Below are 13,465 nucleotides of genomic sequence, written 5' to 3'. Positions count from 1 at the left end.
TGCTTTGTCACCAGGCTAGAGTTCAGTGGCGAGATCTCTGCTCACTGCAGCCTCTGCCTCCCAGGTTCAAGCAATTCTCCTGCCTCAGCCTCCTGAGTAGCTGGGACTACAGGTGTGTGCAACCATGCCCGGCTAATTTTCGTATTTTTAATAGACATGGGGTTTCACCATGTTGGCCAGGATGGTCGTGATCTCCTGACCTTGTGATCCACCTTCCTTGGCCTCCCAAAGTGCTAGGATTACAGCCTAGGGCCCCCCCCCCCGGCCCCAAAAAACATTTTTTTTAACCTAAACGAACCAAAATCTTTTTTTTTTTTTTTTTTTTGAGACGGAATCTCGCTTTTTGGCCCAGGCTGGAGTGCTGTGGCGCGATCTCGGCTCACTGCAAGCTTCGCCTCCAGGGTTCACGCCATTCTCCTGCCTCAGCCTCCCGAGTAGCTGGGACTACAGGCGCCCGCCACCTTGCCTGGCTAGTTTTTTTGTATTTTTTAGTAGAGACGGGGTTTCACCTAGTCTGCCAGGATGGTCTCGATCTCCTGACCTTGTGATCCACCCGTCTCGGCCTCCCAAAGTGCTGGGATTACAGGCTTGAGCCACCGTGCCCGGCTGTCATTTCTGCTTTTTTGCAAACAAGCTCTTTTAGCAGAGAGATCAGCAAAAATCACCATTTGTGTCTAGTTAATTGGAAAAACATAAAAGTCACACTAGCATGCTTTTGCTTTACTACTTTAGTCTTGAAAGGACAGTCCCAAGATGTTGCCTTTGAGGACACCCAGTGTCGGTTGCATCTCCTTACTCTGAAGGGGCTAAAGTCCCAACAGAAATACCTGTTGACTGCACTCCAGCCTGGGCGACAGAGTGAGATCCTGTCTCTAAAAAACAAGCAAATAGGGCCGGGTGCGGTGGCTCACGCCTGTAATCCCAGCACTTTGAGAGGCTGAGGCGGGCGGATCACCTGAGGTCGGAAGTTCAAGAGCAGCCTGACCAAAATGGAGAAACCCCATCCTCTATTAAAAATACAAAAAAAGTAGCTGGGCATGGTGGCACATGCCTGTAATCCCAGCTACTCGGGAGGCTGAGGCAGGAGAATCACTTGAACCTGGGAGGTGGAGGTTGCGGTGAGCTGAGATCACGCCATTGCCCTTCAGGGCAACGCGAATGAAACTCCATCTCATGTGGAATTCTAATATAAGTAGTATCTAATGACTAGCTTTTTTCACTTAATTTGTCTTAAATGCCTTTCACACAGACCTACCTTCAATCTTTTTAGTGGCTGCAGACTCTTTTATACCTTAATTTGTTCAAAAGATACCCTGTTACTAGACTTTGACGCTATTTCAAAATTTTTGCCGTGAAAAGGAATGCTGCAGTAAACGTCTTTGAACATAAGCCTTTGTGCATGGGTACACAAATTTCTGTAGGATAGATTCCTACATATGGCATCCTGGAGCAAAGAGTACGTACATTTTTTATTTTCATAGTCTCGCTGATTGTATTTTCTGACGGCATTTCTCTCTCCCAATCCAGATACTCTTCATACGATGTGACTTTAACATTGCTCTCATCAAGAGGTAGGATCTGGGTCCCCTCCCCCCGAACCTGATAAGCCCTTTGTGACTACCTCACCAATAGAGTATGGCAGAAGTGACACTCTGTCACTTTCGACTCTGGGTCATAAAGATGACACACCTTTCCACCTTGCTCGTTTGGGACAGTCACCATGTGAGTAGTTCAACTGCCATAAGGCTGCCATGCTGCAAGGAAGCCCAATTAGTCCAAATGGAGAGACCACATGGAAGGACCCTGAGATCATGAGAAGAGACAGTCAAGAGATGCCCAGCCAGCCCCACTGGGTTCCAGCTTCACCACTCTACTGACTATATTACAACTGCATGAAAAACTTGAGCCAGAGCCAGCCAGCAGAGCCCTTTTCAAATTCCTAACCCACAGAATTGAGAAGCGTAGCAAAACAATTGTTTTGCATTGCCAAATTTTGGGGTGATCTTTTACCTTTTTTGAGACAGGGTCTTACTCTGTCGCCCAGACTGGAGTGCAGTGGCATGGTCACGGCTCACTGTAGCCTCCACCTTCTGAGCTCAAGTGATCCTCCCACCTCAGCTTCCTGAGAAGCTGCCACCACACGTGCATGCCACCATACTTGGCTAATTTTTAGATTTTGTGTAGAGATGGGGTCTCCCTGTGTTCCCAGGGCTGGTCTCAAACTCCTGGGCTCAAGCAGTCCTCCCTCCTCGACCTCCCAAAGTGCTGTGATTACAAGCATGAGCCACTGCACCCAGCCTGATTTTTTACACACAGCAATAGATAACCAGAATGGGGAAGTTCTGCCAAATTGCAAACAACAGTTCTCAGCAGTAATATAAGAACAAGAAGGCAAATCTTTTTCTGGGCATCTTTAGTGAACTAGTCATGCTTCACATGGTTTTAAATTTTAAAGTAGAAAAAGCATTTAAAACAATATGCTTATATCATAGTAACTTTGGAAAATGAAGATGAGAAAAGAAAGGCCGGGCGCAGTGACTCAGGCCTGTAATCCCAGCACTTTGGGAGGCTGAGGCGGGAGGATCCCTTGGGCCCAGGAGTTTGAGATCAGCCTGGGCTCCATAGGGAGACCTCGTCTCTACAAAAAAATAATAAAATTAGCCAGGTGTGGTGGCACACACCTGTGGTCCCAGGTACTCAGGAGGCTGAGGTGGGAGGATCACTTGAGCTCAGGAGGTGGAGGCTACAGTGAGCCACAACTGTGCCAGTGTACTCCAGCCTGGGTGAGAGAACAAGACCCTGTCTGAAAAGAAAAAAAAAAGGCTCCCACCTTCCCAAATTCCAGACTCTTCTCTTTCAGGGTCACATATCCTATTATTTTACAAGCAATCTTTGATTAATACTATAGATGTCCTAAAGAGTCAAAGTCACTATGAGATGAGCTCCAGTTCTAGGGCAAGAGGTATCTGGGGCCCAGATGGGGGCAGGAGAGCTCACCCTCTTGAAACAAAGCTAACAAGAACACTGTATGGAACACGCTAGTCGCTTAGAGCCTTCCCACTGGGGATCCCTCCTTCCCTGGGCACACTGTGTATGGGCTGACTGGGGGCCTGGCTCAGGCAGGTCCCAGGCAAATGCATGTTGCCCCTGCCACCACAGTGCTTCTAACAAGAGCCATGTCCGGCACCATGACTGGCGCTAGGCACTTGCTATCCATGTTGTATACATTGTATACACATTACACACTGACCGGTTCAATACACGTTTACTCAACAAATCAAACAGAAGGTCCTCACTCCTGACACGGTTGGGAAAGCAGAAATAACACTGGTACCCTCTGTGTCCCGCATCTCTGTTGTGGCTTTTGATCGAACACATGTTGCCTGAGCACCTACCAGGCACTGTTCTAGGTACTGGGGCTACAACAATGAACCAGACAAGAAGCTCTGGCCTCACCGAATTGACATCCTAGTGTGTGTTTGTTGGGGGCGTTGGAGGGGGGCTTCCCTGTGTGAAGACAGACAAAAACCCAACCAGTAACCAATGTAGTGGACTAGAAGGTGGTAAGTGCTAGAAAGAAAATCCAGCTCCTCTTGCCCTATTGCGCATCACACAGAGTGGCTGAAAGGCGCACACCCCCTTTCCCTCAAGTCCTAGGGGTACCGGGGAGGGAGTGCTGATACGGTCCAGAAACCAGACATCCTAGAGTGGGATTTGGAAACACTGCAGGTAAGACTAGGGTGCCTTCCTACACGCCATCAGGAAACTGCCATCCTTAAACGTTAATAAGATGTAGGCTTAGAAATAACACATTACGAAAGTTGGTTGGAATGAAGGGTGATGTAATGACAACTGGAAACAGAGAGGGGTGTTATTATGGAGTGGAGAAAAAGGAGAGCTGGAGAGGAAGAAGTTGGCAGTGGGTGCCAGCACTTTCCAGAACAGGGGTGCCCCAGCCAGCGAACTGGAGCCTGCTTGGTCTGTGAGGACATGGGGTCCTTTCTGAAGTGAGAAGCGGTAAGCCACCTCCTGGACAGCAGCTCTTCCTCAGATGGCCCTTCCGGACTGTTCTACGCCCAGATGAGAAGCGCGCTTCTGAGACTGATGACACTTGCCTGTATTAGTGGCCGTTTCACCTCAGTGCCGTGCTGGCTGAGAGCTGCAAAGTGCTGGCCACCAGCTGGTGGCTGAAATCGAGAGGAAGCCAGGTCAGGGCGGTGGAAGTAGGATGAAATAGTAGACACGTGATGTCACCAAGAGTGTATAAGAATTCGGGTAAATGCATTTCCAGTAAGGTGGGATCACTAGTGCCACTTCTGGTGCTCTGGGTGGAGAGCCACTGGTCATCCTGGAGGCTACTTCGGCCCCCAACTCATCTCCACATTCCTTTGGCCTCCAAGGTGACGTGAACTCTATATAACCAAGGGCCACGGTGGGGAGGGCAGAAGAAAGATGACTGTTTAAGGGCCATGGGAGAAAAGAAAAATAAGGGGCTGGCGAGAGAGCGGCCAGACGTGGGCCTTTTGCTTTCAGCCGAGTCTTTTCCCAAGTAACCACAACATCTGTCATAGTTATTCAGTGTGCCTCTGAAGCCTGTCCCCTTTGTCGAGGCAGAAAAAATGGGCTCTCCTGTGTTCAAAAGGTCATCTCTACTTTCAAGTGGTCAACATTCCGCAGTCTGAAGCTCCTGGCCCTCTAGCTTCCAACACTGTGTGTCACTTCCCACGTATGCAGCAAAATGACAGAGAGCGTGAAAGGGTGAACGCGTGTGTGAGTACAGGGTTTCCGTTTTCGGAAGCTGTATGGTGTAAGAGCTGAAACACCATGGGCTGCGGGGGCAGACTGCACATGTTCAGACCATGGCGCTGTCATTTGAGTAAGGGACCCAGTCCTCTATGCCAAAAAGCAGGAGAGTAATAACCCTCTGCTCTCAGAGCCATCATGGAGACAAAAAGAGATAAAACGCTGAGTGCTGAGCGTACTACCCGGCTCATGGTATCTTCTTAACCGAGATTAGCTGCTAGTCTCGCCTGCTGGAAACTGTTCTTACTACCAGTGTGGCATTCCCGATCTCCAGTCTTTGGATAGAAGGCGCTATGACCCTTCCCCATGTGTGATGGCCTTCAGTGCTCAATGCTGCCCATATCCCCCTTGTTGTGTGACACCACAGCACCAGTAGGACCTCTGAGCTGAACGCAGCAGCCTCCCGCCGTCGGATGTGACGACTCTCAGTGCAACCAAACATGGCTGCCAGGCTCTTCTTGAAAACCTCCTCTACCTCACTCTACAGACTCTATCATGAAAACAGACTTTGAGATTTATGCACTCACAAAATTCTCCAACAGCCTGTATACCTATATGTATAAAAATGCTTAAATTCACCGGGTGCCGTGGCTCATGCCTGTAACCCCAGCACCTTGGGAGCCAGAGGCAGGTGGATCATCTGAGGTCAGGAGTTCAAGACCAGCCTGGCCAACATGGTGAAATCCCATCTCTACTAAAAATACAAAAGAATTAGCTGGGTGTGGCGGCGGGCGCCTGTAATCTCAGCTGCTAGGGAGGCTGAGGCAGGAGAATCACTTGAACCCGGGAGGCGGAGGTTGCAGTGAGCTGAGCTATCGCGCCATTGCACTCCAGCCTGGGGAACAAGAGCCTAAAAAGAAAACTCTGCCTAAAAAGGAAAAAAGGAGCTTAAATTAAGAGCATTTCAATAAAAGGCCATTGAGATTTGTTCTCACAGATGGGATATGCGTCTTCTACCCAGACCCTCCCGTATGCTCTCCTCTCTAGGCCTTGGGAACCTAACTTAAGGATATTGCTGCAGTGAGATGCTTAATGGCAGAACTAGGGTGCAACCGACCTGGCACACTGGTCAACTGCTAACTTTTCACTAGGAGCAGCACGAGAGCCTCAGAGTTGTGAGCCCTGTGGGCACCACGAAGATTGGTGGAGTAAGAACAACAACAACAAAAACAACAAACAAAAAACAAAAAAGAGACTTCAAACTTGCTCTACACTGGATTGTGGAAAAGGGGCCTCTTACCAAAAGTGGCATCGGGGCTTAGAGTTTGATCTAGGAAATACACAAGAGCAACAGGGGCAGTCAGGCTGCAGAGCTCTGACTCCGAGCATATGGTAGGAAAACAGACATATTCACACTCCACAGTGCAAGATCCTGTCCATCATCTTGGGGGATGAGGCTGCAGTGATGTCCCCCCCGTTCAGTACTATCCTCAAACAATTCGCCACCCTGAAGATATCCTCCTGTGAACAGCAGATTATCTGAGGAGCCCTAAAACTGGTCCTTCACATAGGGAGGCTGCCATTTTGGAGTTGGCTGTCAGTGTGGCAGCAAACAGCTGGTGTTCCTAAGTGAAAACTCAGAGCCAGAACTGGTGCCCTCCAGCCCCTACTCAGCTCTGAGACGCAGACCTGCAGGCGATGTGGGCCGATTCAACAATGCCACCACTGAGCCTACCGAAAACAAGTGGACAAGATCCCAAGCCATCAACTCTAGAATGCGGTTGGCGTAAAAGCTGTTGTGCATGGATTCTATCGGCAAGAAGGGTCAGTAGAAGTATTTGAGGCCCAAGGAGTCACTGTGGCAGAGCGGAAAGACTGGGAAATGATTGCATCTGGAGCGTCACTTCTGAGGATAAGGCAATTGGGGTACACGTTCTTTTCCTCTCCCTTTCCCATAAGATGCTCCAGAGTAAGGGTTTCAACAGACCCCCAAGACACCGTCCTGGAAACAGGCAGATTGATGGCCACAGCTGAGTGTCAGAGGTTACATATTAGCATATTCGAGCTCATCCCAGGGACGTGTGTATCACATGCCATGCAAAGAACACAAAATATCTGCCCTTCCAATGTCTGCTGCTAGTGCAAATAATAAAAGGTGTTTGAGGATAATATTAAAATGATGTCATCACCTTCTGCTTATCCACTCTTCTGGAAAAAAGTAGGATCGGCAACCCAAAAGGTCAGATTTGGCTTTGCAATATTGGCTGGCTTATATTAAACATGGTCTGTCAGAGATTTCAGAAGTCATTTCAAAGCAACATTAAAAAGTTGAATTACGACACATTCCTAACAAAACGATCCAGTTTCCCCACCTTGGCCTCCCTCTCCGAGCATGCCACACTCTCTCACACCTCTGTGCCTTGGCAGGGATCATTGACACTGCTTTGGGGCCCTCTGCCAGCTTCTCCGCACCCAGCACACCGGCACTGGCTTTAGGCCTCAGCTTGAAAACACCCTTCCCTCAGGGACACCTCTTTCCCCATGCCCAGGGCAATCCTAGGACTGCTTTTCTATGCTGCTTCTGTATACTAAACACACGCAGTACAGAAATTAACATGCTATTTGGTTAAACTAACAATTAATTGGATTCATGATTTACCTTCCCTGATGGCCCATAAATTCTTTGGGGTTAAATAACAGGCCATGTGTTTCCAATGTCTGTGTCTCCTCTTGTGCCTAGCACAGAGGTCACATAATACATATGCAACATATATTTATGTTTTTGTTGATTGGATAGCAGCTCATAGCTTAGACTCAAATAGTATAATACCTGGAATATGAGTAGTCAGCAGTAGGAATTTCAAAGGACTTTCTTACTTGATGGTAGTTAACATGGGAACATTCCAGCAGCTAGAACAGTACTTGGCACGTAGTTAAGTGCTCAGTAAATATGTGTTAAAGAAATGAATGAATGATTGAAGAAATGAACGAATGAAAGCATATAAACTATCAACAGAATAGGTAATCAAGGAGTAGTGGTTTTAAAGAACTATAAAGGGTTTAAGTAAAGTAAGTATGGTTGGTATTGCTAAATTCAAAACCAATATATTCTCCATTAGTGATCTGAATTTAAAATTCTAGGAGAATATGTTCTGTACTTACTTTGCAATTAAATGAACAGAGTTGCATTGGAGTGACATGCTGGGATTTTACCAGATGCTCATGGGTTCCTATCAGAGGTTCACGTTTCATTCATTCCTTGTATTTTTTTTTATCACCCTCTATCGGGAGACATTCTCAAAAAGTTACCAAAAATCACCTAATGACAGAAAGGTTTATGTTTACAGCATGGCAACTCACGGTGTGAGCTGGGACCAGGAGCACAGATCACCAAAGAGCTTGTTAAAAATGCAACTTCAGGCTGGGCATGGTGGCTCATACCTGTAATCCCAAAACTTTGGGAGGCCGAGGCAGGCGGATCACTTGAGGTCATGAGTTCGAGACCAGCCTGGCCAACATGGTGAAACTTCATCTCTACTAAAAATACAAAAATTAGCTGGGTGTGATGGCATGTGCCTGTAATCCCAATTACTCGGGAAGGATGAGACTCGCTTGAACCCGGGAAGCGGAGGTTGCAGTGAGCCGAGAGGCACCATTGCACTCCAGCCTGGATGACAGACTGAGACCTTGACTCAAAAAAGAAAGAAATGCGGCCGGGTGCGGTGGCTCATGCCTGTAATCCTAGCACTTTGGGAGGTTGAGGTGGGTGGATCACGAAGTCAAGAGATCGAGACCATCCTGGCCAACACGGTGAAATCCTGAATCTACTAAAAATACAAAAATTAGCTGGGTATGGTGGCACACACTTGTAGTCCCAGCTACTCGGGAGGCTGAGGCAAGAGAATCACTTGAACCCGGGAGGCAGAGGTTGCAGTGAGCCGAGATCGTGCCACTGCATTCCAGCCTGGCGACAGAGCAAGACTCTGTCTCAAAAAAAAAAAAAAAAAGGAAAGAAAAGAAAGAAGGACATTCAACTTCAAGGGTCCTACCCAGAAACCTGTTTTAACAAGCCCTCCACGTGACTCCGCTGGTGCTGAAGCAATTCTTCACACCATACAATAAAATATCACCTATTACCATGATGGAAGAAGCTGTGGCTTTCTCTGGCTACTGTAAATATGGATAATGGGCCAGGGCTCCCTAGCTGGTGGGAAAGTCACTGTCCTGGGGGCAAAGCAGGTACCCAGTGACTGTCGCCGCTGATGACGCACCCTGAGAAGGGGAGCAGCCTGGGATGTGTTTGACACAAAGCTCTCTTGCTGTCCTAATCCACCCCCACGCCAATATCCCTCAGCCTCATTTCCTCTTGACAAAGATAGTTCTGTTCTGAGGGGGTGTGTGGGACCAACAGCAGCAGCTGGGGTGGCCAAATGACCGCTCTTGCTTAGAATAGAGAGGGATTCAAAGAATGATCTCTGCCAGATTGCCGGGCTTTTCTATGTCGCATCAGGCTGACACAGATGGCCTTGGCCGCTAAGGACACTGCCTTCTTCCTCACAGAAACCCGAGGAAAGGCCCTGAGAAGGAACAAGGACCAGAGAACTACCCGGCAGGGAGTAGCTGGTAGGATTTCAGCTTGAAATGTGATCTCTGGATGCCCATGAGCCAGTGTGGATCTCCCCGCATTAGGGATCCCAACCTTGGATAACATTTATATTTCTAGAGCACCTAAAGAACAAAGATTCCAGATTGTAAGGTGCAAAAGAAGTCACAGGGAGATGCCTTCTCACTCACACACAGCTAACCACAGCTGTCAGCCCTCCTGGAGGGTACCCCGAAGCTAGTGTGCTGGTGAGCTAGTTTTAAAGCACAGACAGCCTCTCTATTGCTGGCCTTCTTTGAGCACCGTGGGTGAGGAAATGAGACAGAGAATAGTCTAATGATTAGTTCCTTATGGTCCTTACATTCTTGAAGTATATTCTTTATGCCCGCTGGAACACTTCTGCATTCTTGATAGCATGATTGCAATGTAAGTTCTTTCCCTTCTGAGCACTGTCTTTTATTGACACACTAAAATATCCTAGGAGCAGGATTCCCCTTCCCACCTTCCTCACGCCCCTCCTTCCCCACTGCCGCCCTCTCCGCACCATTCCTTGTTCTCTTTCTAAGAACGCAATAAACATTTCAGCACAATCTTTTCAATCCACATTATTTATAATATTCTGAACATCCATCGAGCCTGGCTAGAATGCGAAGCAATAAATCAAACTTAACAACAACAAAGAAGGAAGGGGGAAAACCACCCTTTGGCGAGGCGAAAGCCTGAGACGTTCCATTCCCCGAAGGGTTTAGTTATGTTAGGAAAAGTGAGATGGGGATGAGACTTGAGGTTTAGAATGACATAGAGGCAGGAACTGGAATCGAGAGGCATAATCATAACTTTGTATAAATCTCAAACAAACTTACCTCTCTGGGGTGTCATGAGGATAAATGAGATACGTGGGAAGCACTCCGACTGCCTCGAATGAGAGCAACTGGAGCCCAATTCCCCTTTTTGGGTCCAAAAGGTCATCTTTCTTGGAAGGGAGAGAGCTAAGAGCTCCCCCAACTCCCTGAGCGCTGGTCTTCGCTAATTAACATCCCCTCTGCAGGTTTAACTAAGATGGGGGTGAGCCTGGAAGCAGGGCCTCCAGGTAGGGCTGCTAGGTCCTGGATCCAGTCGCCATCCCCAGCAGGGACCCCTCTCCCCACTGCCAGTGAGGACCACGCCAGGCCACACACAGTCAGGGGTGTCTTTGCAGGGGGTGGGAAGCAGAGCTTGTCCCACATGCTTACCTCATGGCGCTACGCAGGTTTACACTGTCTGACTTTCTCCTCGCAAAGAAAGAATCTGGCTCCACAGTTTGCTGCTGATTTCAAAATTTATCTAAATGAACGTGGAGGCCAGGATGGGCTATTGGCTAATTGCAGAATTGGCTTGAGGCCTTTCTGCCTCGGCGATTTCCCACCCATTCCCATCTCACATTAAGAAATCCAAGCGGTTTGGGAGTGGGCGTGTGTTTACGTGGCAGGCCTCAACGCAGTGGCTCTGTTGCTGTCTAGTCTAACACGCTCTGCAGTCTGCTCTCAGTGGTCCCTTCTAACAGTTTCCTGGATATAAAGGGGTGCTTCTTTTCTAGTCTCATTGAATGGTACTGAATATAAGATTAGAGTAACTGAATCACAATTCATATTTTAATCATTACAGTGTCATGTCAGCTCTGGGGAAATGACCATAACTGGTACTTACTCATGAGAATTTTCTACCAAAAAGTCAGACAAGAAAGTCATTTTCTTATGAAAAGTGTCAAATGTGCCACCTACTCTGGTTTTGCCATCCCTCCTCTGCATGTTAACCTCACTTGGTCTTCTTAAGGTACAGATAATGCCTTCTTGCCCAGATCTGTTACCTGCTTGCTGGCTTGGGTGGAGGTCAGATCTCAACCACTGTTCTGGAAGGGATTTGATCATCAGCCCGGCTTTGTTCATAACTTTCTCCAGTAAAAAGAAAAGTCCTAAAAAACCCAAATGCATGAGTGATATAGACATTTGTTTAAACAAAGTCTTCAAGAATACAACAATTTCTTTCTTTTTTTTTTTTTTTTTTTGAGACGGAGTCTCGCTCTGTCACCAGGCTGGAGTGCAGTGGCACGATCTGGGCTCACTGCAAGCTCTGCCTCCCAGGTTCAAGCGATTCTCCTGCTTCAGCCTCCCAAATAGCTGGGACTACAGGTGCGCACCATCATGCCTGGCTAATTTTTGTATTTTTAGTAGAGATGGTGTTTCACCATGTTGGCCAAGCTGGTCTTGGACTCCTGACTTCAAGTAATGTGCCCGCCTCGGCCTCCCAAAGTGCAGGGACTACAAGCGTGAGTCACCGCGCCTGGCCCAACAATTTCTTTATAATGTCCCTAAGTCACAGAAACCAACAAAATCATCATTACTTGACTGTTCAAGTCAAGGATCTCTTTACAACTTCCACTTCTTTCATTTCTGATGACTCAACCATCCTCTTGAGCTGCAGCCTACCAGGGCTGAGTGGTTCACCCGGACCTCTGGGGTCCCTTCCTTGGTATATTTCCACTTTCACTCCAAGCGTCCATGAGAACTTCTTTCCTTTGTCTATTACCTCCTAGGTGGAGCTCTTCTGCCTTCCCATTTCCCCCCCATCACCTCTAAGTAAAGGGCTGGCTTCACTAATGCAGAGAGACATTGCTATTCTCTGTCTCTCCTTTAGTGCCTTCCCCCTGGTCAATAGAGTTCCACTGTTCCCACCCTTACCTATTTACATACACTAGCAACTTCTCTTTGCTTAGAGGTGTAAGTCTGCTGGAGAGCTGACTGTCTGGCTACTCCACTTCCCATCTGTGTGATCATGAGCCAGCCGTTTAACCGATCTGGACCTCACCTATAAGATGGGTATAACAGGTCGGGCGGGGTGGCTCACGCCTGTGATCCCAGCACTTTGAGAGACTGAGGCAGGCAGATCATGAGGTCAAGAGTTCGAGATTAGCCTGACCAACATGGAGGAACCCTGTCTCTACTAAAAATACAAAAATTAGCCAGGTGTGGTGGTGCATGCCTGTAATCCCAGCTATTTGGGAGGCTGAGGCAGGAGAACTGCTTAAACCCAGGAGGTGGAGAAGGCGAGCCGAGATCGTGCCACCGCACTGCAGCCGGGGTGACAAAGTGAGACTCCATCTCCCAAAAAAAAAAAAAAAAAAAAAAAAAAACCAAGATGGGAATAGTATAAAGTAGTATATATAATGTGCTGCAATAATGTCAGTGACATAGTAAATGCTCAATAAACGCTCGCTTTTCTTATTATTAAGGCTTTGCCAGTCATGCTTCATGGTGTGCCTACAGCCCCTTCAAATGGCATCTTTCTAGATCAGAGCTCTGGCTGAGGTGTGAGTCAAGGCAGCTATGGTTTCTATCTACCCCATGATCCTATCCATCAAGCCACAGGGCCCTAGGCATGCAGGGCAAGCTCAGCCGATCCACAGGTTGGCCAGCATCCCCTGAGTGATTTTGGTCCAGTACATGCAACTGAGCTGGATACAGATTATTTTCTCTGAAGCTGGACTAGGAAATAAGGAGTGATGCAGGCTTACCAAGTCTGCCGTGGTTTCTAACAAAGGGAACATGTTTCTTTAGAGTAACTCCACCCTTTTTTGTGGAAATGTGAGTAATTCTGTTTCATTTTTTCCTCAACCAAAAGATGTCCACAAGAACAGAAGCTTAATTAATATATATCCTATGCTAACGATGTATGTGCTTTAAACGAGGGACAGATTTTGACTAAAGGAATACATTTCTAATTGTTAAATTTTGGGTTATCAGCAAGATGATTGAAAGGCTCTCCATCACTTTCGAAATTAGAACTTTCAGGCCACTATTGAGATATCTAAGATATCAACAAAATTAGTTTTAGTCAGCCCTTCCTTCCTTCCTTCCTTCCTCCCTCCCTCCTCCCTCCCCCTTCTTCTCTCCCTCCCTCTCCCCTCCTCCCTTCTCCCTTCTTCCCCTCTCTTTCTCCTCCCTCTTCCCTCCCTTTCTTTCTCCTCCTTCCCTTCTGTGAGAGCCAGACCCAGAGGCCCAATGAGGAGGCTGTGGTTTTGGAGTCTGAGGTTGGGGCTGGACAGGGGACAGGGTGTGGCTGGGAGGAGCTGGACCCGGTCGC

The 13,465-nt window shown here is 47.8% G+C and overlaps 1 protein-coding gene across 4 annotated transcripts in view; it reads right to left on the bottom strand.

Moving 5' to 3' along the window:
- The window catches only part of STX8 (syntaxin 8), a 350,582-nt gene that overhangs the window by 22,106 nt on the left and 315,011 nt on the right, over nt 1-13,465 (bottom strand). For 3 of the 4 annotated variants that reach the window (XR_001880919.1, XR_001880918.1, XM_017849240.1), the window contains exon 8: nt 11,193-11,297. The exons of the other annotated variant lie outside the window; for it this stretch is intronic. Coding sequence is in view for 1 of the 3 variants with exons in the window: in XM_017849240.1 (XP_017704729.1) it covers nt 11,193-11,297 (105 nt within the window). In the remaining 2 variants the exon portion in view is untranslated. The remainder of the gene's footprint in view (nt 1-11,192; nt 11,298-13,465) is intronic. 4 annotated transcript variants of the gene reach the window in all.

Source organism: Rhinopithecus bieti, unplaced genomic scaffold, assembly GCF_001698545.2.
Source record: "Rhinopithecus bieti isolate Rb0 unplaced genomic scaffold, ASM169854v2 scaffold_31527, whole genome shotgun sequence".
Classification (NCBI taxonomy): domain Eukaryota; kingdom Metazoa; phylum Chordata; class Mammalia; order Primates; family Cercopithecidae; genus Rhinopithecus; species Rhinopithecus bieti.
The sequence above is the reverse complement of the archived record's forward strand: the minus strand, read 5'-3'. Positions and strand labels throughout refer to the sequence as shown.